Below are 26,668 nucleotides of genomic sequence, written 5' to 3' on the forward strand. Positions count from 1 at the left end.
TTCCTCCTCCCTAACCCTAACCCTCCCCCAACCGTGTGTGCCCTATCCTTGTCTGGAAGGCCGCAGCGTTCTCGTGCGCACATCACGGACATCACCAAAGTGCAACGAGAAACGACAACAACACGCACAGCCATTTGAGCGAAAAACAAAACAAAAAAACATTTGTTTTGGCTGCTGCGATTCCACCTACAACACACATGGGATGTTTCGCACTGCCAGAGCGGGGCACACGGTGGCGCTGTCTCTGCCGCATCGCCGCGCGGCTCTCTCGAACTCACGCCGCGCATGTGGCCTGCATCGGACGGCGGGCTTTCGGAAATCCGTGAAGAGGGAGGAGGCGCCCAGCGCGGCCAACGCTGTGGAGGATACGGCGTCGCAGCCGCTGACCGTCTACCACCCCCAAGCAGATCTTGGAGCTGTCAACGTCAAGGCGGATTTGTCCTCGCTCTTCTACGACACGTCTGTCACCGACATCACGCTTTCCAAGCGAAAGCTCACCAAAGACGACGACGATGGAAGTTTTGTGTTTGGTCAGGTGCCTCGTGGGAGTATGCGAAAAGAGCAGATCCTCAAGTACGTGGACATGGATGAGCTGGCGAGGGCGAGCGAGCTGCTGGAAGTACCAGATGCCTACACCTACCCGCTGCATCAGATGGAAACCATCTCCGAGGCAATCGTGCACACGATGCAGTCGCGTATGCTCATGTTTAAGTACGCCTCCCTGGACGACTTTTACACAATGAAGCGGCACATCGGGACGGACGAAGATGTGATGCGCGCGACTCTACCCGGCAACTCCATCTACTTCCAGTTTGTGCACTCAGGCAGCGCCGCAGACGCCGACGGCCCGGCCGCATCATCGTCATTGCCGCGTGAGCACGCAGGGCAGCAGGAGGTCAAGGCGGTGCGCGACGCGGTAGAGCAGATACTGCGCCGCTACGTGTGTCGAATACTGGAGCCCTTTCCAAACGAGCTCGCCATTGACGTGACGCACTATGCCACCTATCTGCCACTGCTGAATGTGAGCCGTCGCAATGTAGGCCAGGTGCTGAAGGATATTGAGGACTACATGGCAAAGAGGCCGGTAGCGAAGGAGGGCATCGCTGGCCCGCCTGCCAAAAGTGAGATCGATCCCCTGACCCCCGATGAGCTCGCGACGGAGATCGCTCGCATTATCCGGCGCGAGGTGCTGACGCGGCGACTGCAGAGAGACAGCGGATGTGGTGCACAGGAGCCCGCAACGACGGGCGCACAAGAAGTGCCGAGCTCCACAGATGCCGCCTCCACGGCGTCGATCCGCGTCTGCATTGGGGTGGCCACGAGTCCCGTTTTGGCAAAGGTTGCCTGTGACGCCGAGGTGCTTGCGGTGGTGGCCAAATTACGTGGCCAGCAGGCCGCCACCCTGACTTCAGGCAAGGGTGGCGGCAGAAGCGGCGTCCCACTGGTCTCTATCCGCTCCTTTCACCGCCACATCCGCTCCATGAAGGCGTCACGCGACTTTATGGCGAGTTTTCCAGTGAGTCGCGTGCCCATCTTCACTCCCGCGTTCGTGGATCTGCTGAAGCACACCTTCGGTATCGTGGCGTGCGGCGATTTCTACGAAAAGCGTTACCTCCTGTACTACTGCATGTCGAGAGACACGGCGCGCGCGTGCTACACCGCTGCCTTTGGTCGCATGTACTTCGAGGCAGAGCTGATCGAGTCGCTGGTGGCACCGGAAAACCTCACGCACTCCATCGCACCGCTCGAGTTCCTGGCAAGCAACCGCATCAGCATTGTTAATGAAGAGCGCACCGACTACCATGTGACCATGCGCAGCGTTATCCTTGGCCAACTTCGCAAGAAACTCCCCAATAATGGTTGCAAGATCACTCAGGTGCCGTTTGGCCGGCTGTCTACTGAGGACGCGATCCACCGCACTGCGGAGGCAGCGATGCGCTCGCTCCACCGTGACCTGTACACCAAGGGGCTCACCTACAGCGGCGTCCGAGTAACGCTGCCGCGTTGCAACCTGGATCCGGTGATGGAGCGATTGGAAGGCGAGACGACCGAGGAGGCCGCCGTCGCGGTGCTGCACCGAGTGCTGCGAAAGCTTCTGCCGCACCGTCACCGTATCGACGAAGTTCTAGATGGGGCGAAGGCTGGGAGGTATGTTACCCTGGGCGTCTTTGGCATCTCGCTAATACCCATGGTGCCGCCCATAATGATAAGCGAAGCAGTGAGATTGGAGAAGCTGTACTTCACTGCCAAGAAGTTCTTCCTGAGTCACCAAAATCGCATGATGAAGCGCAAGGAGATGCTGACAGCTGGAGGTGCCGAAAAGAAGAGTAGCCCGGGAAAAAGAAAACCGGGCACAGTCGACTCGGTGGTGTATGTGTAGCGCAGGTAGAGGCGAAGCGGAGCATGTCGTCTATGTGCTGTTGCCAAAGGTGCACGTCGGTGCCTCCCCCAACCTCAGCAGCTGAGGACGCACAGACCCAAAGAAGAGCAAGGCGCGCGTCCCTCTGTCTCGCTCTCGCTCTCGCTATCCCTCACGTCGCCTTATGAGTGTACGTGTGCGCGATACACATGATCGCAGAAATGGTGGTCCCCCTCGCACCGCCTACCGTGTTTCACGAACGTGGTTTGGCTCCTTCCTACTCCCACACACACTCTCCCAGTGGGGAAGTGCGGCTCCGCTGTGGCAGAGCGCGGGGAAGAGGCGATGGGGTTTGCTGGGGGGATGCAGCCGCTGCGTGAGCACTGCGACGCGAAACGTCGTCATAAAGCAGAATAACAGATACACACACGCATATATATATATATATATGTATGTACCTAGGAAGAACTCTCGAGCGGGGGGAGAGAGGGAGCGTGTGAGCGGCGCACCCGTCTGTCGTAATCTTTTGCTGCTTGTCCCCTCGCCTACTACCCACATTCCCTTCCTCGACTTCTATCCATCGGAGGGAACTGTGCCGGGTGTATTTAAGCTTGCTTCTCCTTTGCTGCAGCCAACTCGGGTGTGGGGTACCCGCGCGAGAACGGCCATCACCACCACCACAAGCCCCCCCCTCTCCTCCTCCTCGTCCCCTCTAGCACGGTTCCTGCGACCATCCTCGTTCGTGTGCGCTGTGTTGCTTATGTTGTTGTTATGGACCTTGCCGCGAACTCGTCTTCGCCTTCTCTGTCTCTGTCGCTCTTGAAAAGAGAAGGAGATGGGCAGAGATGGTTGACGCCGCGCGAGGGGCCGCAAGGTCACCGAGATGCGCTCAGTCGATTTTCACATACACGTACATACAATAGACTGAGAAACGGACGCGAACAAACACGGCGGCGCGTAAAATAGTAGCGAAGGGGACGATTGCGGCCGGGGGCAGCTCGCTGTGTAGCCTTCTCAGCGCGTCGCCTTGAGAGAGAGCGGTGGGGCGAGAGGCACGGCAGGCAAACCGGGTGCTGGCCTTTTTCCTCTGCCCCGTCTGCTTGAACGGCAACGTCGCTCTGTTCACCACCCCAACCCCTCCTTCAGTTTCAAGCTCTCACTTCTCTCGTGGTACACGTCACTGTCCACCCCGAAACGGGGAGGTTCAAGGGAGATGCACTCAAGAAAGAGAGGGGACGCGGTGCACGAAACGGGTAGTGCGGAGGAGGGGTGGAAAGCCACACACACACACACACACACACACATTCGCAGCTACGCAAGCTTTCCGTTCTCTCGTGCGAGCCGTGCATCCGCTACTTTATCGGCCAGTCTCTTTCCATACTGTTGCACACGCTCATGTGTCTCTGTGCAGCAAGGACCCTTCCCTCTTCTGCGGTCCCCATTCTGTCTTCCTTCGGACGAGCGCCTTTGCCGATACAGTGCCCCTTTCGCTAGCAACGGCGGGTGCCTACACGTCACCCGGTGGGACGGGCCTTGTCGTCTTGACGCCCTTCCGCTTCTCCCATTTATGCTTGCCTCTCCTCCATGCTGGACCGTGACTGTTTGCGGCCACCGCCCTATCCTTCTCCCTCTCCTTCTCCTCTTGTAGACACAGCGCCTAGAGAAGTACGTGTGAGCGCTGCGGAGGCGCAGACAAGCGGCGCTGCGGCACCAACACAAGAAGGCATCCATAAAGGGTGTATGCGTGGTAACGCCTCTAGTAAGGGTATGCGAATCACAGACCGTGGCGACGCCCGCAGGTGCGCGTTGGCACACGCACAAGGCGACTCAACGACGAACGCAGCGCACGTGCGCCGGCTCTCAGTCCTCTTCGTCCGCTCGGGGCTGTCGGAGGACCGCCGCGACGAGGCCTCCATCGCTGCACCCGGTTCGGCAGCACCCGGCGGCGCCGACGTTGTCGATGTGGACGCGTTCAGTAGCACCGATGCGAACGGGGAGGAAGACATGGGTCGCGTCGCCGTTGTGCCAGCGCACACGCCGCGTGTTGGTCACCTGTCCCTTCGCGACGCCGTCGTTCTTTCGTATCGTGGCGCCAGTGATGACTACGTGATGCACCACCGCACGGTAGCCGCGTCTTGTGGACACGGCGTACCGCCGTCGCCCGTAGATGAGCTTTTGTCCGTGGCCACGGAAGACAGTCGTGTGCTCCTCCGCCGCAGCGGGCTGACCACAGAGCCACGCACGTCAGACGTCCCGGCTGTGCACATGTGGCGCGGATGCAACGATGACGATGACGAAGAGGTGCAACAGGGGGAGAGCAGAGCGTCCATGCGCCAATCACGCGGTGGCGACCAGTTTCTTGTGTGGGATGACTGTGCTAGATCATTGTCGGGCGTACCCCCTGCGCACCTCTCCTCTGCGATACCGACAACCGTCTCCTCGGCCTGCTGGAAGCAAGAGTCTAGCGTGTTGCTCGAGCACGCGCGCGGCACTCTGCACCGGGTGCGTCCCCGCTGCGGCACCTTCAGTGCTACAGTGAGCAGCCCGTCACCGACCCAGCAACGCCCGCTCGGCTCTAGCAGCGCCTGCGGCCGTTGCCAGGCAGACTTCGTGGCTCTCTCCATGAACTCTTTGTCATTGGTCCAGTCGCGCGAGTATGGCGCCGACCTCGCTGCGGTTCACCACACCGCCTTCGCGTGCGAAATGAGCGCAAACGCGATTTGCATGGATGACTGGGGCCCGCACAGCACAGTCGTCGGTTTCTCGGATGGGACGCTGCGCGTGGTGGACTGGCGCATGCCCGCACGAGGCTCCTCCCTACACGCAGACAACGCTGCTGCCGACAATGAAGAAACGCACGTCGCGCTCTGCACGCATGTGCCGCAGCCGTTGTGGATGAGGCATGGTGGCCGCTTGGCGGCCGCCGCTGCATCAGTGGCGGGTGTGTTGTCGTGTTGCGCCTTCGAGGACAGCTTCCGCGTGGTCTGCGGACTGGGAGATGCCTCGGGTGCCGTCGTGATGGCAGACCTTCGCCGCCCCGAAAGCGGGACCCGTCTCGGACGTCGTCGCACGCGCGCGGAGCAGCAGGCCGCGCAGCACCTCTTCGCCGAAGCCGGTGGACAGAGTCCTACGGGGCGCGCTGTGACGGACATTCAACGCGACCCCTCGTGCTTTGGCCGTATCGGGCTCGTCGATGTGACGGGCAGGGCCACCTTGACCACTGTGGCTGCGTTGGAGGTCAGCTCCGGCGGCTCGGCAGCAGTTCCGTCAAAGCGCTGTCGCACGAAAGACAGGGCTGGCGTGCCTTCGTATCTCGGCACCACCGCCGCTGCGCGGCCGCGTCTTCCACTGCCGCCGTCGCCGTGGTCGGTCTTGGAGCGCCTGGGGAGCCTGTCGCAGACCGCGTCTCGGTCGGCGGTCTTGACGACCATCTTGCACAGCATCCATGGTGACCCCCAGCGCCCCGTTATTTACACTGTCAACGCACAAGGTGGGTCGTTTCGCACCCCCTTCCCGGCCCACCCGCGACCACGTTGCGCCTTCAGCGACGACGGTCGTCACTTTGCGCACATAGCCACGAAAAGTGCCCTCACCGCCACCCTGCGGTGTGCAGGTGCGCGATCTGGTGCCTTGGGCGGCGGCCCGTCCTTTTCTCCTCCCCCCGGCATCTCTGCGACACATGTGCAGTTTGTGCCAAGCACAGCGAGCGGGCAGGCAGCGCTGACGCCGTCGCCCCTCATCGCCGTTTCGTGTGTGGACGGGCTCCTGTGCTTCGACACCGGAGACGGGCACACGCTCGCGATGCCGATCACGTAAGACGATTCGCTGCCTCTGTCGCGGCCCCCCCCCCAGACGTCAGCGCTGAAAAAGAAACAGAAGAATCAGTGCGTGTGCGCACACCCCGCAGGCGACGCGGCTACCGTTGGCGGTGAAACGACGGCCTGTGCGCGCATCATTGACGGGCAAAAAAAATAGCAAAGGGAAAAGAAAACCGCTGAAGCTTCACCGATGCAGCGCTCCGCGGCTGCCGCTCGCTGCGTGTATCGCGGACGTACTGCGAGAAGGCACCGGTTGCATGATTGCGCGTCTTTGGCACCCCTCGACCTTGCGAGGAGAGGGGAGGGGGAAAGGGCCGCACGCCACCTACACTTGGGAGCCCTACCAACGCAAACGCCACTCAATAGCTTCGTACTGGCCGTAAAACGCGAGGCGGCATGGCGCACTCGCCAGCAGTGCATACACAGAGAGAAATGAAAAGTAGCACGCTTCGCCCATTACGCTGCCCTTCACAGCTCTACCGCTTTCATCCCTCCCTTTCTGCCGTCTTCCCCCACCCCACTCCACGCACCCTCTCTGCCTTGATGTGCGTGTCTATATATATATTTATATATATTTATATATATAAATATATATATATATATATTTGGTGTGTGTGTGTGGGAGGGGCTTGTGTGGGTGTGCGCCTTTTCCACGGTCATCTTTCCTCACCGCAGCATTGCTGGAAGCTTCGCAAATGGCGAGTAATAGTCACAGCAGTGACGCCGCAGCGTCATCCGCACCAACCCGCTCGCCCCTAGAACAGGTGCACCTTCTGCTCGTCTCGCTCCTGCGCTGGTGGCCGTACGCGCCGCATGAGCGAATCCCGTCGATTCTGCTTTGTGGCCCCACCTCAAATGGGAAGAGCCGTCTCGTTCATCGTGTCGCAGACGCTGCCAATGCGTGCACAGATACCGCGATGGAGGAGGTGGTCCGCGTTTCAGAAAAAGAGCAGGGCCAAGCAGTACCTCGTGGAGTGTCAGCGGACGGCACTGCGGCACCTACGCCAACCTCAGCCTTGTTTCACGAACAACACCGCACTCATGTCGTGACGGTTATTCCTCCTATCGCCAAGGCTGTAGCAGTCCACAACGCTTACGACGGCACCACAGGGCTGCGTCGGCTGCTCCGTCGCACCGTCTATGATGCGTGTGTCGAGTACCGTCGCGAGAGCGCCACCAACTCACGTTCAGCCAATGGCAAGCCCACCACCACCACACCGCCGACGGAAATCGCCGTTTTGCTTGTCTTGGACCACATGGAGTGCTACCTGCAGAGAGAGGACGCGTACATTCACGACAGCAGCAGCAGCGGAACCGCAGATTCGATGACGCGGCAAAGCTGCGGTGTTGGTGAACCGTCCCGGGACGGCACCAGCGCGCAGAGCATGAACACGCTCTACCCAGCCCTCTTCGCCGATCTTTACACGGTGTTGCGCAGCAGCCCGCCTCTCTTCTCGCAGCACGAGTGCGCCACGCTGCACCTGGCGCGTCTCGTTTCCGTCGCCCTCTTCACGGGAGGGCTGGACGAGGTTCCTCCTGTTGTTCGGCACCGCTACGTCGACTACGCTGTCGCCCTGCCTACTCCAACAGAGGCGGTGCGGCGCGCGTTCTTTCTACCATACGCCACCACGTGTGCTGCTGGTCAGGCGCCGCCGCCGTTGTCGCTGCCGATGGTGGATGCCTTGGCCCTTCGCACCGGCGGCGTGTCGTACGGAGGACTGCAGGAGGTGCTCTGCCTCGCGCTCGACTACTGCGCCGTATCGCCGTCCCGTCTTTCCCTCTCTCCCTCCTCCGCCTCAGGCGCTGTTGAGTGTGATGAGCAGGTGGCCAGTGCCGCGGCTCAGGCGATTCTCCAAGCCTACATATCTAGCGGCTCCGTCACGGCCTTGGAGTATCGCTGCAGCGCCGGCTTTGTCGACGTGCAGGCAACACGGTGGGACGATATCGCTGGAATGGCGCACGTGAAGGAGACGTTGAAGCGGTTGATTACGAATCCGATTCGGCATCGCGACACGTACCGGCGCTTCCGCGTGCGCCCCTCGACCGGCGTGTTGCTCCACGGTCCTCCCGGCACCGGCAAGACGATGCTGGCCAAGGCCATGGCGACCGAGCTGAACGCCTCCTTCGTGTACATAGACCTACCCAAGCTGGTGCAGGCGGAGGTAGGCGAGTCGGAGAGGCGGCTGCAGGAGTACTTCGATGTCGCGCGCGAGCGCAGCCCCTCGCTTGTGTTCATGGACGAGGTACAAGCTGCCTTTGGGCTTCGCTACGCAAACGCTGCGGAGGTGCATCGGCGTCGACCAAGGTCATCAGCGGCTGACGGCGGTGGTCGAGACGAGGGCGCCTCTACTGCTTCCACTGCCACTGCGCACGATGCCCGCCTTGTGTCTCACCTTCTTCGCCTGCTGGACGCCGCGCAGCAGGATGAGGAGCACTTCGTCCTCTTCGTCGGCGCCACGAACGTCCTTCACTTGCTGGACCCGCTCCTTCTACGTGCCGGTCGACTGGACACGCTCTTGGAGGTGCCGCCTCCGGACGCCGCGGCTCGCAAGAGCCTCGTGCGACGCGTCGTGTACGGAGAATGGGCCCATTGGCTTTGCGAGCGAGAAAGTGATACCCCCTTGGTGAGCGCCGATGGCGACTCCGTTGCCGCCGCTGGGCCGATCGACGCAACGCAGCTGGAAAATCTGCGCACAGCTCTCGTGGAGGCGTTTGTGCGCCGTTCCGACGGCCTCAGCGGCGCCGAGGTGCGCAACTTCACGTCGGTGTTTGGTCTCCAGCTCGCACGTGCCGTAAGCCGCAACCTGGAGGCGACGCAAGACGCGGTGGTTAACGAGGCGCTGGACTGCACCACGACCACCCAGGGCCCGCGGACGGGGCAGCGCAAAGGGCAGTTGTGTCTGCGCAGAGCCATCACCGCCTTTCTTGCCACAAGCGGAGAAACCGAAGCGGGGCTCAGCTGTGATGCACTGGCGCTGCTGGATGACGCTCACAAGAAGTGCGCCGTGTAGGCTGCCGTGTTGTCAGAGTGGGATGCGGGCGTCATGGATCTCTGCGGACTGACGGTGCCTCACGTCAGCCTATCACCGGCTGTCATCGTGTGCACAGCTCTCAAAGGCCGCAAACACCAACGGCCACTTTTGTTCTCTCTCTTCCCCCCCCCCTTTGTTGTTGTGTGAGTGGTGTGCTTCCTTCATTGCCCAGCAGTGCCATGTGCAGGTACCAATGATCACACAACCTGAAAGGCTCGCTAGCCCTGCCGCGCACCCCCTCGTGATCATGGTGGGCTGTTTTCTCTCCTGCTTTGTAAGTGCAGGCTTCATAGAGCACACCAACACCCCTACCACCCATTACCCGCGTAAGGTCAGCTGACCCTCTTCTTCTAATGCACCCTCCTTTGCAGCTCCACTGTTCACACTTAATGAAGCACCGTCTTTCCGGCTACGCGAAGATGTAGAGAAGAGCCGCTGCAACACTTCTCAGGCCTTGCAAAGGCTGTGCGCGCAGCAAGATAAACGAAATTCCTGCATGGCTACCTCCTCCTAGCCGCCGCCGTCGCCTCCGTGGCGGTGCCTTCCTCTCTCTGTGTGTTAGCGTGTGCAAACTCACCAAACTGCTATGCACAGGAGGGTAGTAATGAGGGGAGAGGAAGGCACCCGGCCGAGGCGCGGAGCCTCTCTCTCTCTCTCTGTCTCTGTCGGAACACGCTGCCTTTGTGCCTTCATCTTGTATCGTTTGGCGCACCCCCGCCCACACCCACCCCCTTCTGAGTCTTTGCAGCTCCCATATGTGAATGGATCGTCTTCCACAGCTGAGGGCAGCAGCCGGCCTCGAGCCTTCGCTGGCGCCGGCCACCATCTCCCTCTCCCCATACCCTTCGTCACAGAACTACAGCCTGCCGGAGGGCGGCGCACCAGTCAAAGTAGCCTTCGCTACACCGCCGAGTGAAATCGATCAAGACACAATAGACACCCTAGACGCATTCTACGGTGATGTGGCTGAAGTTCTGGGCAGCGTCAAGACGATCCGTGCCGCCATGGCCGAGCTGCAGCAGAAGCACACGGAGAACATGCAGACGGTCGACGAGGCGCGCTCCAAGGCACTGCGCGGCGAGATCGACGAGCTGTCGCGCGAGACTGGCAACGCGGCCAAGGCGGCCAAGGAGAAGCTCGACGCGATGTCCAAGAACACGGCCAAGCTGAAGAGCGTGCCGGACAGCGTGCAGGCCAACAGCGCCATCATCCGCATCGAGGAGAACCAGTACACACACCTCGTGCTGAAGCTGACGATGGCCATGGCCGAGTACCAGCGCCAGCAGTCCGCCAACGAGGCCTACTACAAGGCGCAGACGCAGCGGCAGATCAAGATCAAGTACACCAACCCCGACGGCAGCGCCATCGACGACTCGACAGCGGCGCAGCTGGCAGAGCAGGTGATGGAGAACGACACGTCTAGCTACATCTTCCAGCAGAGCAAGGAGGTACTCGCCTCCATCATCGAGACGCGCAACGACATCTACCGCATCGAGCAGTCCATGCGTGACCTGAACCAGCTCTTCAACGACCTGGCCTTCTTGGTGAACGAGCAGGGTGAGCTCATGGACGTGATCCTCGCCAATGTGCAGCAGAGCACCCGGTATGTGGCGAAGGGTCGTGCGGCGCTGAAGAAGGCGCGTCGGTATCAAAAGAAGAGCCGCAAGAAGCTGATTTGCGTCTTGGTGTGCGGTATGACTATAGTCGCTCTGTTTGTTGTCGTTGGTGTGCTCGCTGCCACCATCAAGATTCCACGAGCGACGCCGTCCCCCCCCGCCGGGGTGAGAGGTCAAGGGCGTGGACAGGTAAGCGACTCGCACGCGGGAGCTGCAAAAGCACCGCCGGTGCGGCAGTTTACGGTTCTGTAGCGGCACAGGGAGAGCAGAATGTCATGTGCTGCGCCTGTGTGTGTATGGTTTTCTGCTTATTGGTTCCTTGTGTGCCTGTGCGAAGGAATGCGTCTGTTGATGCTGTCAGGGCTGCATCTCGTTTTTTGTTGCTTTTTCGAAGCACTGGAGGCGAATCTCTGATTCTCTTTCGCCGCGTGGAGTAGTCGGCGGTGGAGGCCGGTACGCGCCTGTGTAGCCTTGGTGGGTCTCGGTTCGGATGAAGCGTGGGGACGTCGACAAGTCCCTCTCACGCGCGAGGTTTGGAATTCTACGGTTCCCGCGCTCTGTTCGTTTTATTCGCCTCAGCCTCTTCCCTCCCTCCGGCCCTCCCTCATTCTTCCTCCCTTCTGCGTCTTTCGTCACTCTGTCTACATGTAGACTCCCTTGGAGCATGTTTTCGGTATCCTCGACTGGCGCCCGCACATGTGCAGCGATACACTTCACCGCATTCCTGTCGCACACGCCCCCCTCTCTCGCGTTTTTTGTTTCGTGTTATGTTTCTTTCCTTGTTGCTTCTTTTCATTCTTTTTTTTTGCGTGTTCTTGCATGTGTGTGTGTGTGTGTGTGTGTGTGTGTGTGTGTGTGGATGTGCCCTCTCCGCGTGTTGTCGAGCTTCTCTGTACCATCTGGCGTCCCTCCTCACACCTTCCTCCTCCCCCTTCACCACCACCACCACCACCACCACCTCCATTGTCCCATAGCATAACTCATCTCATTATCGCATCCCCCATGCACAACGTTTTTCGGTGACTCTTTTCCCCAGCTGGACTGTGTCGTTGCTGTGTTGCATCACGTGTGTCTATCAGAAGGGTCTCGCTACGTTCATCTTTCCCTGTCGGTGTGTAAGAGGCGGTCTCGTGCGTCTCCTCCTTTACGTCTCGCCGTCGACCTTCACTCCTGCGTGCCCTCCTCGGTCTTCTTCCCCTCCACACACACACACACACACACAAAGACACACACGTTTTTTCATTTCGGTGCCAGTTTTTGATTCTGCCATCGTGTTTAGCTCACAACGTTGCTCCTCCTCCACCGATGCCCCGCTCAACGCCGAAAGAGCTGCGCATACGCCAACGGCTCTAGCTCCATTGATTTTGCCTGCCGTGCTTTGGAATAACCCTCGCGCCTTCAGCGTCATTTTGAAGGTGTGCACAGCGTCTTCACGGATACAGCGCGATGACACGTGGAGAGGGAGGCCTCGTCTGTGCAGAGACAACTCCAGCGTGGTCCGCCCCCCCACACACACACACACACCACCACCACCCACATACGCACACACACCGCACGACCACCACCTGCCTTATCCATTGTCGCCAAAGAAGAGGGCGTGGGGAAGAGTCCGTGCCCGCACGTACAACGAAAGCAGCACCTTTTTGTTTTTCTTTGCTGTTGCTGTTGTCGCGTGTGCTCGGCTGCGTGCGTAGCCGGCGTCCAAACAAAACAAAATCGAAAGCAAAAATGGAGGAGAAGCGGCGCCCGCACTGGAAGCATTTGTTTTTGTTGTTTTTGTTTTTTTTTTGTTGTTCGCTTCTGCGCTGTTGGGTGGTCGACTGAAGGGGGTACCATGAAGAGGTGGAACACGAGGGGAGATGGCGATGCGTGTACGCCGTGACCGAGCCCTTTCTTCTTCCGTGACGCGTGGCCCTGCAGCTTCTCCGAACACACGGGGCTACGCGTGCAGTGTGATCGCATTCGCATGGCGAGCACGTTTGGACATTGGCATACCGACGAGCATGTGGTGTATTTTGCCGATGACCCCTACGTTTCTGAACTTGATGCTCTCCCTCCACGATACTCTGGCATCCTTATGCCCCCCCCACACACACACACAACGCTCACCTATCGCTTGTAAGTGGGTGGATGTGCCTGCCGTGGACAGGACCAAAGCCACCACACGCAACCGCCGCTGGTGCACCGATTTGCGGCGATCATGCGGCGGTGTTCTAGGCTTCCCTCCACCTACTCTGCGGTTCGCACATTCGACTCTTGCACTTGAGATATGCCACGGGTCGTCTCCCAAGCCTCCTGAAAGCTGCCACGCGCTTTACAGAGGGGAGGCCACCAGAGTAGGCATGTCTACCGCCGATGATTTCCGGACGGCTTACCCAGCTCAGCTGAGAAGCTTCAAGCACCCTTGACCCTTTCTACGGCGGCGCGGCTGAAGTTCTGGGCAGCGTCAAGACGATCCGTGCCGCCATGGCCGAGCTGCAGCAGAAGCACACGGAGAACATGCAGACGGTCGACGAGGCGCGCTCCAAGGCACTGCGCGGCGAGATCGACGAGCTGTCGCGCGAGACTGGCAACGCGGCCAAGGCGGCCAAGGAGAAGCTCGACGCGATGTCCAAGAACACGGCCAAGCTGAAGAGCGTGCCGGACAGCGTGCAGGCCAACAGCGCCATCATCCGCATCGAGGAGAACCAGTACACACACCTCGTGCTGAAGCTGACGATGGCCATGGCCGAGTACCAGCGCCAGCAGTCCGCCAACGAGGCCTACTACAAGGCGCAGACGCAGCGGCAGATCAAGATCAAGTACACCAACCCCGACGGCAGCGCCATCGACGACTCGACAGCGGCGCAGCTGGCAGAGCAGGTGATGGAGAACGACACGTCTAGCTACATCTTCCAGCAGAGCAAGGAGGTACTCGCCTCCATCATCGAGACGCGCAACGACATCTACCGCATCGAGCAGTCCATGCGTGACCTGAACCAGCTCTTCAACGACCTGGCCTTCTTGGTGAACGAGCAGGGTGAGCTCATGGACGTGATCCTCGCCAATGTGCAGCAGAGCACCCGGTATGTGGCGAAGGGTCGTGCGGCGCTGAAGAAGGCGCGTCGGTATCAAAAGAAGAGCCGCAAGAAGCTGCGATGCTCGGTGCTTCGCAAGGAGTATGTCGAAAAGACGGCGGTAGCTTACTCTCCTTGGCAGGAAGCCTCTGTCCAGGTGCACCGGCACTGTTGTCCGGAAGGAGAAAAGTGGGCGGCCTGGGAGGACTGAATTTCTACCGCACCATCGTGGGCATCTTCTTTGGGCCAGGGCTCACATATGGCCGTTTTCGGTTCGCGTTGTCATCCTTGTTTTTTGTGTGTGGGCGGACGTTTCGTTGTAGCTGCTTCGCCTCTGTTGCGCTCGTCAACATCTCCGCTGCCGCTGCTCGTTGCCTCCGTCATGAGATGTGGTTGACTTTGGTTGTTGCGACTGTGTGTGTGCGCGCGTTTCTTGTGTTACTGTTGTGATTTTACTTTGCGACTAATATGCTCCCTTACGGGGTGGTGGTGGGGTGGGGGCATGTGCCCGATCCCCGAGTATGCGATGGGGCTGTTCTCGCCGTCCTCACCGCCGCCGAAAAAGGTGCTTTTCGCTGCTATCGACGTTGGCGACTAACGAACCTATTAGTGTATGGATGTGTGGGGTTGCCTCCACTGTACCGCAGCGGTGCCGCACGCTCTTCCTCCTCACAAAGAACTCAACAACGATGTGATTGCTGTTGCCCATGTCTCCTTTCTCTCGGAGGTGGCACACCCAAGCATCCCCCCCACACACACACATCCAAATGACCTGTCTCAGCGATGTGCTTTTAAGCGCCGTGTGGAGCACTCATCATCCGTTACTCGTCTTCTCCGTGCCTGCTACCACTTTCATTCCGCTTTCATAGTCGACTACTCACATACACGCGCGCACGCTAACACACGCGTACAGGACTCACGCCATCTGTTCCCCCCCCCCTTCTTCCCTCCCCAGCCCCCTACGCCAGCCCTTGCCTTTCTCCTTGATTGTGTGTATTTGTGCGTGTTTCTTTGTTTTGTCTCTTCGTCCCGTTATTGTAGCCCACAGCTCCCCCACCCACTCACCCACCCCCTCTCTCTGCCGCCCGGTCACACCTCCTTATCGCATCCTTCACATCCTCATGTCAGCCAACATCCGTACTGCTCTCTCCGGCACCAACGTGCCGATGATGGCCGCGGGGCTCTCTGGCGGCCTCGGTGTGGTGCTCGGTGCCCTCGGCTCGCACGCGTTTCTCGAGCTTATGGATACGAACCAGTTTAAGGCCTACAACATCGCGAACCAGTACCACCTCGTCCATTCCGTGGCGATGCTTGTGGTGGCGGCGATAGCGCCCCGCGTCGCAGAGCCGGCCGCTACCCACTTCCGTCGCGCCTATGCCCTCTTCGCCTGTGGCACATTGATACTGGCGAGCTCGCGCTATATCTACAGCACGGTACACAAGCCGCACTTCCTGAGCAAGCTCCCCATAATGGGTGGTGCGATGCTCGCGGCCGGATGGGTGTGCGTCGCTCTTGGCGGCTCCGTCACGAAGCACTAGGAAGAAAGAGAAGCGGTGCCCTGCGCATGGCAAGCAAGTAGAGAGAGAGAGCGGAAAGGCAAGCATGCATTGTTCGCACTTCTAAAGTGCGGCAGCGTTGGTTGCTCTGCACCCTCTCCCTGCCTCGACTCCTGTCAAGGGTAGAGGGACGCGCACGTGGGCCGGGATGGGAGCAAGAGGGAGGGACGGTGATGAGGATGCCGAAGCAAGCGGAAGAAACAAGTTGGGAGAGAGAAGAAGATGGGGTAGAAGATGTGGAGAAAGTGGCACTCAAGTGAGAAGCGATGCCGTGCGCCGCTGCAAAACAGGCGGCAGCAGATCTCTTTTTTGTTGTTCGTCTTTCTGTTGTTGCTACCGCTCATTCCCCCCATCCTTCACTTCACCCCCTTTTTCTCACGTTGTGCGCTGCGTAGCGTGTACGCGTGCACATGGGTTTTGTGCTTTGCTTGCTACAACGAGCACACGCACAAGTCCGAAAAAAAGGGGGGCAGATACTGGCAGTTTTCGTGTGTGTGTGTGTGTGTGTGTGTGTGTGTGTGTGTGTCTTCCTGACGTTCCCTTTCTGTCCTCATCCCCTTTGCTGTCGCCTGTGTCTTTTCCTTGTGCTGATGTCGGAGTGCGTCCAACAACACCGACACTTCGTGGGAACGTTGCCGAAGCTCCCCTCCTGCCCCCTCCCCTTTCGGAAAACGGAGGGGAAGAGGTGCGACATCTTCGCTTGGCGCCGTGCATCGGCCTATTTCGTACATTTTGGTGTGTTTTGTTTTGTATGCCTCCTTCTATTTCCGATATTTGCGAGTGTGACGGCGGCAATCTTATTTTTCTTGCGTGTGTGTGTGTGTGCGTTGTTGTTCTTCAATGATGATGATGGGGCGCTGATGAACTGTCGTCGCTCTTGTTTTTTCCTTGTCATGAGCGGTTTGGCCGTGAGCGACGCCGAAAGCGAAAGGGAGAGTACCGCGGTGGCGGGGAGAGTGAGCGCAGCACGCCTGGGAGAAGGGGGAGAAGGTTGTTGTGTGGTACCGACGCGTTCGCTTGTGCGGCTGAGGCCACGTTTTTTGCGAGGGTAGGCAGTTGCAGCCGTGGCGCACGTGGCATCGCGCACCCCCTCCCGACCCGAAACTTGTACGTGGTCATTCAGTGTCCCATCCTTGAAAACTCGTGCCTCGATGATTGCCCTCCCGCACAACGAAAAGGACGATGCACACATATACACGTCTATATATATATATATATATGCATATATGTATGTATATATAAACACGAGCGAAAGAATGCCAGGGCACAAGAGGTGCTCCGAAACGCCGTGGACGAACTATAGGATCGCGCGCGCAACCAAACGAACCAAAAAAAGAAAAAGAAAAAGAAACACATATTTTCTAAAAGAAAAAGAGAGAGGGAGAACAACGTGCGGGTTATCGGCAAACGCCAACGCAGAACAAATGCGGTCAGCAATCGGAGGCGAGCGGGTAGGACGAATGCGCGATTTTGCTGGTCACTTGCTCACATGTGTGCCTGACATCGCCCATGGTGAAGCAATATAGAAAAATGAGAAAGCGAGTACTCGGCAGATGTCGAGATCGCATGGCAACTCGTGAAGGACGTGTCTGTGTTCGTGTCGTTGCCTCGGCGTCTGCCACTAGCGCAATGTAAAGTCTTCTCGTTCTTGCCTGTGGGGCTGCTTGTTTCTTCGGTTTTATCTCACCCGTTGTGTTCCGCGTGCGCACACCTCCCTCTCTGACTTTTTCCCTCCCTGTGATGGATGGTTGTGGTTGGAGCTCATAATGCCACGCGTAGGCGCACTGAAACGAGGACAAGCAAAATGTAAGAACGCAACATCGCGACGATATCTTGTTGACGTTCACTTGCACACGCAAACATAGGCGCCCAAGCGCACATTCCGCTACCCCGCTCTGTACCTTCGACCCTTCGGAGCACCCGTCTTAGCTAAAAGTGCACGGGCCTCCCTCTACAGAGGAGAAAAATCGGCAAGCTAGCTCTCACGCGTGTCGTTTCGGATCGGGTTTTCATGCCACAATGTATGGCCTCCTCCCTCTCACCTGTCCCTGCCTTCCCCTCTCGACCTGCCTCCTTGCTGCCGACACACGCACACACACATACACCTCTCTCTCTTCCGCAATCAACATGGCGTGAAGGTTCTCTCCACGACAGCAGTCACACGCAGACACGTTCGACAAATAGCGCACCTCACACCGAGACAGCCTCCCCACTGCCAGCAACGCCACACAGCACTACACACAGTGCAACGTCGGCATTGGTCAGGCGCTTGTGAAGATGATGTCTCTGAAGAGCGCTCATGTGCCCACAATCCTTGTGGGCTGCGTTGGTCTCTCCAGTTTTGCGATGGATGCCCTTGGCACGCGCCTTCAGACGAAAATGGGCATGCGCCAGCGCCGCTCTTGGCTGACGGCGAATCAATACCACATGGTCCACACAGTGGCTCTGGCGGCTATTGCGTGGATGATGACGCTGGCGAAGGAGTCGCCCGAGGCATCCTCGCGGCTGAACAAGGGCTTCTACCTGGTACTAGCCGGTGCCCTTGGATTTGCCGGCTCCATCTACTCGCTGTGTCTGCGCATCTGCCCCAAGTTTATGGGCCCGCTCACCCCCACCAGCGGGCTGGTGCTGGTGCTGGGGTGGACAAACGTGGCACTGGCGGGCCTGTACTGGTGACGAGAGAAGGCAACGTGAGGAGAGCACCGAAGGACGAGAGCAGCGCTAACATTTACGGAGGGGAGGTGCTGTGAAGACGCCGCTGTCGAGCGTCTTGAGGGAAGGGTTATTATTCGTGTTGCTCTGTTCGTCGTTTGCGAGGAGTCGGCTCCGTTGAACATCGCAACTGCTGTTGCTGCGCCGCTCTTCGCCATATCCCCTGCATCTGATCACGCTCGCTGAGGTACAGCGCTCGGAGGAGGGGACTCGGGTAGAAGTGGGTCTGGGGAAGGACCTGAAGTGGTGTCTGTGGCTCATAGTCTGGCTTACTGGTTGGACTTTTCTTTTTCCGGTGCACGCATGCGTTTGTCTCTCCATAGCTGTTCCCGCTGCGTCTTGTACTCCTCTGCAAGTGCATCGGTGCCTCTGCTCTTGCGGTTGGAGGGAGGGCTTCTGTCAGACATATTTTTAAGGCTTGCGCGGATAGATCTATATATATATATATGTGTCTGTGTGTGTGTGCGTCCTCCTCTTTACGCAGCCGTCCATCAGAGCCTGAGAGAAAGAGGGAGAAAGGCGAAGCGCCTGCCGTCAAGTGTTCTGCGTGGTTGTATGAGCCTATGTCGGAACGAAAGCTTCACCCTTGTTATCGCTCGTGAGCTCGCGTTCGTCTCGCTCTTGGTCAAGGGGCGTGGTTAAGTTGATGGTGTCAACGGTGTGCCAGACATTATTCGCAATGGCCTCCGCGTTGCTCCTCCCCTCTTTGTCGTTTACGCTTGGCCTTTCCTTCGCTGCTTGGATTTTATGTGTCGGACTCTCCTCGCACACACCCCGGGCCCTCTCTGCCGCTGCCTCTTCACAAGCTTTTTTCGTGTTGCTTTTTGCGGATGAGGGGAAAGTGGGGATGCCCGCCTCCCCACCCACCCACCCACACCCCCTGTTCGAACTCATCAAGTTCAGGAATAAAGGACAAGCGAGGCAGGGGCGGGTGTTTCGTGGAGGCAGACTTAAAGGGAGGCGTGGTAGGCGATGAAGTGGAGGTGGGCAGAAGGAGGACAGAGCGGGGGAGGGGGACACTGACGCATCCTCCACCAACCTGCACGTTTGTGTGTGATTGTTTCGTACTTTCGCTCCTCTCGCTCGCGTCCTCCCTCCCTCCAGGAGAGACGGTAAAGGGTGTTGCGGAACGGTAACGACCATGAGCCAGCAAACCTCATCGGAAAGGGAAACGAAAACGATGCGGCCCCCCTCCCTCCCTCCCTCTGAGTCTCGCGAACGGCGGCACAGCAGCGCTCCCGTTTGCTTTCACTACGATTTGGTTGACGTTGTGCGTTTCACTTGACCGCGTCTTTCCATCACGCCTTTTATTTCTTCTGTTCTCGCACGCGTGCGGATAGGCGCTCCGCGTGTGGGAGGTGTGTGTGTGTGGATGGGTCGGTAGATGTGTTTCGGTGGATGGGCGGCCAACCTCCCGCCCCTCCTCCTGCGCACTCCGCAGAGGTGACACAGCCCACGTACACACACATAGGATGCCCAACAAAGCGTAGGACGACAGCAATAGCCATGCAACGATACCTGCAGGAAAACATTATTTATAGAAAAAGAGGAAACATCGACGAGTTGGACAGAGAGTGCGCAGAGTTATAGGCCGCTCGCGTCACTGCGCCGCGTTCGACTTCCTGTCAGATCTGGGCGCCTCGTGACTTTCTCTCTGTGGAGCGTATTTCTCTTCGTGTGTTCCTGTTTTCGACGGCAGAGATAGCCCTGCCCCTCTACTGCACGAGCCCTTTCGTTGTAAAGACTCCGGAGTGCGTCAGAGAAGCAGGTGTCTTGACGCCACGTTAGCGCGAGTAGATCTAGCGGGCCTCTACACATGACCTTCTCTGCGGGAGGGGGGTCCTCCGTGAGGGCGGGGGGCGGGGTTACAGGTGTCTCCTCCGACGCAGGGAGACAGCGGTGCCTTGCTCCTAGCGACAGACACGACTGTAGCGGCACCACCTGCTTGTGTGAGGGCGCACAAGCGTGGGTGGATCTGTGCTCCGCACCGCACTTGGACGCATCGTTCACCTGCTGTCATCTGATGTCCTCTCACGCCACCTCCCACGTGCCCATCTCCTCTGTCTCGCTCTCCTGTACGCGCATGCTCGCTCTTTGAAAAGACTCTGAGCCCCTCACGAAAAAAACCGCCCACGTCCCCTCACAGTCGGCATTCGCAGCAACCGCAAGCCAGCGAGCTCCCGAAAAATGGTGTCCATTCCGCTGTTGTACAGTGGCGTGCTTGGCTTCACCGGTGTCGTCGCCGGTGCCGTCGGCTCGCACGCGCTGAAGGCAAAAACCGCGGAAGAGCGCAACGCCTTCATCATTGGCTCTCAGTACCAGCTCATGCACAGCATAGCAGCCCTCGGCGCCATCGGGTTAAGCCAGGCAGTGCGGAGCTGGAATCCGGTCGCGGCGAAGCGGCTGCAAATCGCCGCATCAATGTTCCTGCTCGGGACAACGCTCTTCTCAGGCACCGTGTACGCCCGCGTGTTTGGCGCCCCCAAGTCTATGGGCCAACTGGCCCCGGCGGGTGGCTACATCTTGATGGGTGGCTGGGCCTGCCTCATTGCTGCCGCCGTCGCACTGTGAGAGCGCAGAAGATATATATTAAAAAAAAAATAATACATATGTGCAGATCACTATCCGACGAACAGTGAAAGTGATCAGAGCACATCTTAGGGGGGTGGGGTCGCTGCACTCTTCTTGTCGTGCATTCGAGTGCCGCCAACACGCGCGCGCGCGATCGCGTACGCCCTCCAGCGGCCCTAGGACATCGGGATATCCGCTATTGTTTCTCGCCTCGTCATCACCCACCTCACCCGCTCCACTATCATCAACTCCCGCAGAAAGTACCTTCTTTTATCCCTCTCTCCTCGCTGTTTCTTCTGCTGCCCGCTACTCCCACACCCTGCCCCAACACGCACACGTTGCCGGGACCCTGTTCCACGCGCTCACGCCTCGAGACACGGCGCAATCGCTGGCAAAGGTTTTTTGGTGTTTTGATGCAGCTCACACCTGCTCGCCTCTCCTACGACGCTCCTCCTTGGTCGCTGAAGCTCTGCGCAAACGTCGTGGGCGTCGTGCAGAGAGCCAACCAGTCTCGCTGAGCGATCTGCTTTTCCCATCGCTGTAGCGACGCGAACAGAAGACGAGAAGGTATAGTTGTCGCGATGGCACCCAAGGCTCAGCCGGATCGAATGGCGGGAGGCCCCTCTTCTTCCTCGAAAAGCACCACAGACCCCATGTTGCAAGGCGCCTATGAGCAAGACGAGTCAAACGACTTGGAGGGGTCGACAGAGGAAATCGCTGCCTTTGAGGCGCGCCTTCAGCAGCAGCAGCAGCAGCATGGCCGGAGCAACTCTGCAGCGACACGGAACATATCGAGGGCCCCCACGTCAGGTGCTCCGCGACGCTCGTCAGCATCGGTGATCAATAGTGCCCATCGGCCGCATCCGTCCTCGAGTGCCGCCCGGTCGGCGGCCGCCTCGCACCGCACCGCCGACCGTGGCGCGTCAGAGGAGGAGCACGCAGCACGGACACAGCGTGGCGAGGACATCGAGGATGTGCGCCGTCTCGAGGACCGCTTCCGTGGTGGTGATGACGACGATAGCGATGAGGAGACAGTTGCACGCCGGCGCAAGATGGGGTTGTGAGGCGGCAAAGAAAGAGACGAAAAGGCGAAGAGAAGAGCGCGCCGCACTGTGCGGCGGTGTGCTCTACAACGTTGTGAATCTTTTCCCTCTCTGCCAGTTGACTGAGACGGCGCCAGGCTGGCGCTGTGGGCAGGGGGGGGGAAGGCGGAGGAGGAGGAGGAGGCGGAGGAGGAGGGACAGTGGTTGGGAAAGCGAAAGGAGTTCTGGACATGCACGGTGTTGTCTTGGTACTGACAACGCCGGCACCCCTCACATATACCTCTATCTTGCGCCACGCACAATGTATATATCTGTCCCCGCCCATTGGGGCCCCCTCCTGGCTTCTGCGCCGTGAGGCGAAGCGCGGCTTGCGATTCCTACTGTTTTGTCTGCCCCTGTGGCGCTCGCGCAGGCGCGGCCAGCGCAAGTGTGGCAGCTTAAGTGGAACGAGTCGGAACGTCGATTCGGGAGAAAGAGTAGCCCCAAACGCCTGCATAGACACCTGTAGATTTACGTGTACGTGCGATGAGAGATCATTGTGTGACCCACGAAAGTGTTCTTCATGGGCAATGGTGTGGGCGCCTCTGCCCATGCTTTCTCTTGCGTTTCTTTTTTTTCGTTTTGTCCTTCGCAACCTCGCGGTGCGAACTACCCGCCCTGCACTCACGCTCACACACACACACACACACGTGAGGAGTATTTCTCCTCCTGCTGGCAGGATCTCTGCTTCCCGCACAACATCGCTCTCTTCTCGCCGCTCCACCGCCTCTCCCCTCTTCCCTTTCTTCTTTTCTCTTTGTTCGTTCCATTCTATTGGGTGTTGGTGTTGCGTGCGGTCGTGCATGTGCGCATGCTCTTTCCCTTTTCCTGCTGTTTCGGCATCGCTTCTCTGTGAAACACACACACACACACAGGCGCACAGAGACCCACCTACAGCCATCGCCCACCATCATCGCTGTCATCAAAAGCAAAACGCTTCCACAGAGTCTCGAGCGAAGAAACGCGAAGGACATACACGCCATCGCAGGGCGTCTTTCCCCTCTCTCCTTCGATAGCCCAACTACGTCTCATGCGTCATGGCCGATAACGAAGTGGATGTGATTCTCCAGAACTACTTTGCCGCTATCGCGGAGAAAGACTCCGATGCGCTCAAGCTGTACGAGGACAACAAGCGCATGCGCCGCCTTGTCGAGCAGACACTGAAGGCCCGCGAAGAGCTTGAGGCGCAGCACTGTACAACGCAGCTACTCGTCACATCGCTGCAGAACGACCTCCGCGAGAAGCAGCACATCATAGAAACCCAAGACAAGGCAATCGCCGTCTGGCGTGACGGCATTGCGGAACTGAGAAGCGCGCTTGAACGTCCCTCCGAGGTAGACCATGGGCTGAGCGACGTCGTCGACGACGTGCGACGCATGTCGGCGGAGCTGCGCAGCCTTCGGCAAGGCATGCAGTACGCACAGTGGTGCTGCAACGAATGGGAAGGGTACTTGAAGGAGTCACTTGTTGCTTCAGAGGCCCGCGAGCGCCGCGCGCTCGAAAGCTCAGCCGCTCACTCACTTCAAGCGCTGTGCGAGGCCGCCGCTGAGGTTCGCCGTGTGTGGATGCAAGCTGCTGCCCAGGAAGCGGCGACGGGGTCCACGATCGCGCGCTGGGAAGCCTGGCACGCGACAGCGCAGCAAGAGCGCGAGAGCGCGGCAGAGAAGCACGCGCAGGCGCTGCATCGAGCAGAGCTCGAGGTGCTTCATCACGCCCGCCGCGCCGAAGCCGCACATAAGAAGGCGGACGAAATGGTACAGCGGATGGCAGCTCATGAGCAGGAGGAGCGAGTTGCTCATGAATGGAGAGCTCTGGAGGCAAAGACGCAAGTGGGCTTAGTCGACCTGCTCGTCCGCCGATGCACCGCCGCGGAAGAGAAGTGGTGCGACGCTGTGCGGGAAGTGCGCACCGTCGCGCACCGCCTACAAAGAACCATGGAGGAGTTGAGTCGCCTGTCTGAGGTGCACGAACAGACCCTTGTGGAGCAGGAGCAGAACCGCTTACGTGTCTCGAAACTTGCGAAGAAAGTGGAGCAGCTCAAGGAACAGCAGTCGGAAATGGAGGCGCTGCAGCAGCGTTGCAGTTCGCAACAAGAAGAGCTGCAGGCCCTTCGGGACAAGTACGTGGCCATCGCAGACAAGGAGCGAAACCTACGATATCAGTTGAGCACCTCCACGGAAAATGCCGCCGCGAAGCTGCTGAGTGTGGAGGAGTCTCTCCAGGCGGCCGAGCGGCGCGCCACTGTGCTGGAAGAGCGTCTCCGCACCACGCAAGAAGCCCGGGCGGCGCAGAAAGACATTGCGGCTCTGCGGCGGCAAGTGGAGCAGCATCACGCGACGGATGCTGTGTTGAAAGTCACGCAACAGCAGCTGCGCGAGACGGAAAAGCACGCTTTCAACTTTAAGGAAGCATTGGAAGTGTTAAAGGCTGAACACCAGGCACAGCTGCAGGCCGAACGCGATCGTCATGCGGCAGAGATAGTCGCGCTCGCCGAGGCCAACGAGGATGCGCTTCAGAGCCAGACTGCAGAGGCTCGCGCGCGCGTTGTAGAGGCAGAGGAACGCATGCAGCGGGCACAAGAAACTGCTATGCGTGAAAAGGAAGCACTGCAGCGAGAGCTGCAAGCGTGGACGGCGGAGGTGGACACTTTGAAATCCGAGCTTGCCAGAGGCCTCCAGCGTGCTGAGGCAGAGAAAACCGCGAGAGAAGTACTCGAGCAGCAGAACCGCAGCGAGGCGAGCGTTGTGCGCAGCATGGTGGAGCTTAGCTTCGATGATGCGCGGAGGGGCCTGCAGGTGGCGGAGCTGCAGGGGCGCCTGAAAAGTGTCCAGCAGCGCAACCGCCTTCTGGAAGAAGCGTGCCGGCGCAGCGCGGGTGTCATTGCACAACTACGGGAAGCACTGTACCGTGAGCAGATGACGTTACGCGCGCTGCGGCTGAAAGACGACTCCCTGTCTGCTTAGCGCATGGCGCGCACACACACACACTCACAGAGACACATACGTGCCTCTAGCCGGTCAGGTCCCCAGTACTGCCGTGGCTCGGTCGATGACCCTGTCCCTGGGCCCCACACCGGCCATCCTCATCTCTTACCTTCTTGCTCATCTCTCTCACTGCGTTCTCCTTGACGCCGTACAAGCCGCTCTGATGAGGTCAGTCTTGCAATCGATGGGTGGCAGGTGCGCGCGTCGCTCCATCGATCCCCCGCACTGCTCCGAACCTCTTTCCGTCGTCGTCGTTTGCCTGGACGCTGATAAGCACCAGACGAATCAGACGAGTCCAGGAGAACGACCACACGTTTCGTGTTCTTTTTTTTTCTTTGGGAGCTCTATGCATTGCCAGCGCATCTGGCAACGGCAGTGATCTGCACGCACTCGCAAGAGGTGCTGCCGTCTCAACCGCATCCCGCTCTCTCACACACTCGCTCTGCACCCTCCTCCCTCCTTCTCTTCCTCTCGGTCTTTCTCTGTCCATCCGCTTCCGCTTCCCTCGCTATAACATGGCACACTGCGCACGCCGACGCGACCACGCATATGCAGCGGCAGAAGAATAGCCTCGTCGATAATACAAGTATGCACGCACAGACCCCTTCTTCCCAGGCGCGCACACACACACACACATTACATATACATACATCCCGGTATACTCTCTCACTCTCTCGCTAATCATCTCCCCGGCAACCATGGAGACGGAGCAAGTAGATAATATTCAGGCCAATGTGCTTGCCATCCCAACCTTTGAGGCGATGGGGTTGAAGGAGGACCTGCTCAAGGGCATGTACAGCTTCGGTTACAAGCAGCCCACCGCCATTCAGAAGCGCTTCATTATGCCCTTCCTAAAGGGACGCGACGTGATTGCGCAGGCGTCTTCGGGTACGGGCAAGACGTCCGCCTTCTGCGTCTGTCTCCTGCAAGCGTGCGACCCGCACACGCGTGAGACGCAGGCCCTCATCCTCTCGCCGACTCGCGAGCTGGCGGTGCAGACGCAGGATTTGTGCAACAACATTGGCCACCACATGGGGCTGACAGCGTACGCGTGCATCGGTGGCAAGAGCACGGAGGAGGACATCCGCCGTCTGGAGAGCGGTGTGCACATCGTCTCGGGCACGCCCGGCCGCGTCTTTGATATGATCCGCCGCAAGAGCCTTCGCGTAAATGGGCTGAAAACCCTCGTGCTGGACGAGGCTGATGAAATGCTGGGCAAAGGCTTTAAGGCTCAGATTCACGACATCTACCGCATGGTCCCACCGCTGCAGATCATCCTCGTGTCGGCGACGCTGCCGGCCGACGTGCTGGAGATGACGGAGAAGTTCATGACGGAGCCCACGAGCATTCTCGTGAAGCGGGATGAGATCACCGTGGATAGCGTTAAACAGTACTTTGTCTCCGTCGACGAAGAGAAAAACAAATTCGATGTCTTGATGGAGTTGTACGACAGCCTCACGATCGCCCACGCCGTGGTCTTCTGCAACACCCGCAAAAAGGTGGAGCAGCTTGCCAAGAAGATGACGCGCGAGAAGTTCGCTGTGTCCGCCATGCACGGCGACATGCCCCAGGCGGAGCGCGACGAGATTATGCGGCAGTTCCGTAATGGACACAGCCGCGTGCTCATTACAACGGACCTGTGGGCGCGTGGCATTGATGTGGAGCGCGTCTCGCTCGTCCTCAGCTACGATTTGCCGCTCGCGCGTGAGCAGTACATTCACCGCATCGGCCGCACTGGCCGCATGGGCCGCACTGGACTGGCCATCACCTTCGTGCGCCACGACGAGCTGCGCTTGTTGCGCGACATTGAGCAGTTCTACGCGACGCAAATTGAAGAACTCCCCGCGAATATCGGCGAGCAAATGTAGGCAAGGGAAACGCA

The 26,668-nt window shown here is 59.1% G+C and overlaps 11 protein-coding genes across 11 annotated transcripts; all 11 read left to right on the forward strand.

Annotated features, from left to right (window-relative positions):
* Positions 1–202: 202 nt before the first annotated feature.
* On the forward strand, positions 203–2,380 carry LMJF_28_1440 (conserved hypothetical protein; the record flags this gene model as incomplete). Its single annotated transcript, XM_001684374.1, has 1 exon — positions 203–2,380. One exon carries the CDS (start codon positions 203–205, stop codon positions 2,378–2,380), a length of 2,178 nt encoding a protein of 725 aa, XP_001684426.1.
* A 1,563-nt stretch (positions 2,381–3,943) lies between these two features.
* On the forward strand, positions 3,944–6,175 carry LMJF_28_1450 (conserved hypothetical protein; the record flags this gene model as incomplete). The annotated part of the gene is made up of 1 exon (XM_001684375.1): positions 3,944–6,175. The coding sequence occupies one exon, from the start codon at positions 3,944–3,946 to the stop codon at positions 6,173–6,175; it is 2,232 nt and encodes a 743-aa protein (XP_001684427.1).
* Positions 6,176–6,872: 697 nt separating this feature from the next.
* LMJF_28_1460 (putative ATPase) lies at positions 6,873–9,188 on the forward strand (the record flags this gene model as incomplete). Its single annotated transcript, XM_001684376.1, has 1 exon — positions 6,873–9,188. The coding sequence occupies one exon, from the start codon at positions 6,873–6,875 to the stop codon at positions 9,186–9,188; it is 2,316 nt and encodes a 771-aa protein (XP_001684428.1).
* A 1,025-nt stretch (positions 9,189–10,213) lies between these two features.
* On the forward strand, positions 10,214–11,077 carry LMJF_28_1470 (Qa-SNARE protein; the record flags this gene model as incomplete). The annotated part of the gene is made up of 1 exon (XM_001684377.1): positions 10,214–11,077. The coding sequence occupies one exon, from the start codon at positions 10,214–10,216 to the stop codon at positions 11,075–11,077; it is 864 nt and encodes a 287-aa protein (XP_001684429.1).
* Positions 11,078–13,291: 2,214 nt separating this feature from the next.
* LMJF_28_1480 (Qa-SNARE protein) lies at positions 13,292–14,092 on the forward strand (the record flags this gene model as incomplete). The annotated part of the gene is made up of 1 exon (XM_001684378.1): positions 13,292–14,092. The coding sequence occupies one exon, from the start codon at positions 13,292–13,294 to the stop codon at positions 14,090–14,092; it is 801 nt and encodes a 266-aa protein (XP_001684430.1).
* Positions 14,093–15,002: 910 nt separating this feature from the next.
* LMJF_28_1490 (conserved hypothetical protein) lies at positions 15,003–15,419 on the forward strand (the record flags this gene model as incomplete). Its single annotated transcript, XM_001684379.1, has 1 exon — positions 15,003–15,419. The coding sequence occupies one exon, from the start codon at positions 15,003–15,005 to the stop codon at positions 15,417–15,419; it is 417 nt and encodes a 138-aa protein (XP_001684431.1).
* Positions 15,420–17,714: 2,295 nt separating this feature from the next.
* LMJF_28_1500 (conserved hypothetical protein) lies at positions 17,715–18,113 on the forward strand (the record flags this gene model as incomplete). The annotated part of the gene is made up of 1 exon (XM_001684380.1): positions 17,715–18,113. The coding sequence occupies one exon, from the start codon at positions 17,715–17,717 to the stop codon at positions 18,111–18,113; it is 399 nt and encodes a 132-aa protein (XP_001684432.1).
* Positions 18,114–20,336: 2,223 nt separating this feature from the next.
* LMJF_28_1510 (conserved hypothetical protein) lies at positions 20,337–20,720 on the forward strand (the record flags this gene model as incomplete). Its single annotated transcript, XM_001684381.1, has 1 exon — positions 20,337–20,720. The coding sequence occupies one exon, from the start codon at positions 20,337–20,339 to the stop codon at positions 20,718–20,720; it is 384 nt and encodes a 127-aa protein (XP_001684433.1).
* Positions 20,721–21,301: 581 nt separating this feature from the next.
* On the forward strand, positions 21,302–21,784 carry LMJF_28_1515 (conserved hypothetical protein; the record flags this gene model as incomplete). Its single annotated transcript, XM_001684382.1, has 1 exon — positions 21,302–21,784. One exon carries the CDS (start codon positions 21,302–21,304, stop codon positions 21,782–21,784), a length of 483 nt encoding a protein of 160 aa, XP_001684434.1.
* Positions 21,785–22,839: 1,055 nt separating this feature from the next.
* LMJF_28_1520 (conserved hypothetical protein) lies at positions 22,840–24,765 on the forward strand (the record flags this gene model as incomplete). The annotated part of the gene is made up of 1 exon (XM_001684383.1): positions 22,840–24,765. One exon carries the CDS (start codon positions 22,840–22,842, stop codon positions 24,763–24,765), a length of 1,926 nt encoding a protein of 641 aa, XP_001684435.1.
* Positions 24,766–25,484: 719 nt separating this feature from the next.
* Positions 25,485–26,654, forward strand: LMJF_28_1530 (putative ATP dependent DEAD-box helicase; the record flags this gene model as incomplete). Its single annotated transcript, XM_001684384.1, has 1 exon — positions 25,485–26,654. The coding sequence occupies one exon, from the start codon at positions 25,485–25,487 to the stop codon at positions 26,652–26,654; it is 1,170 nt and encodes a 389-aa protein (XP_001684436.1).
* Between the last annotated feature and the right edge of the window lie 14 nt (positions 26,655–26,668).

This window comes from Leishmania major, chromosome 28 (assembly GCF_000002725.2).
Source record: "Leishmania major strain Friedlin complete genome, chromosome 28".
Lineage (NCBI taxonomy): Eukaryota > Euglenozoa > Kinetoplastea > Trypanosomatida > Trypanosomatidae > Leishmania > Leishmania major.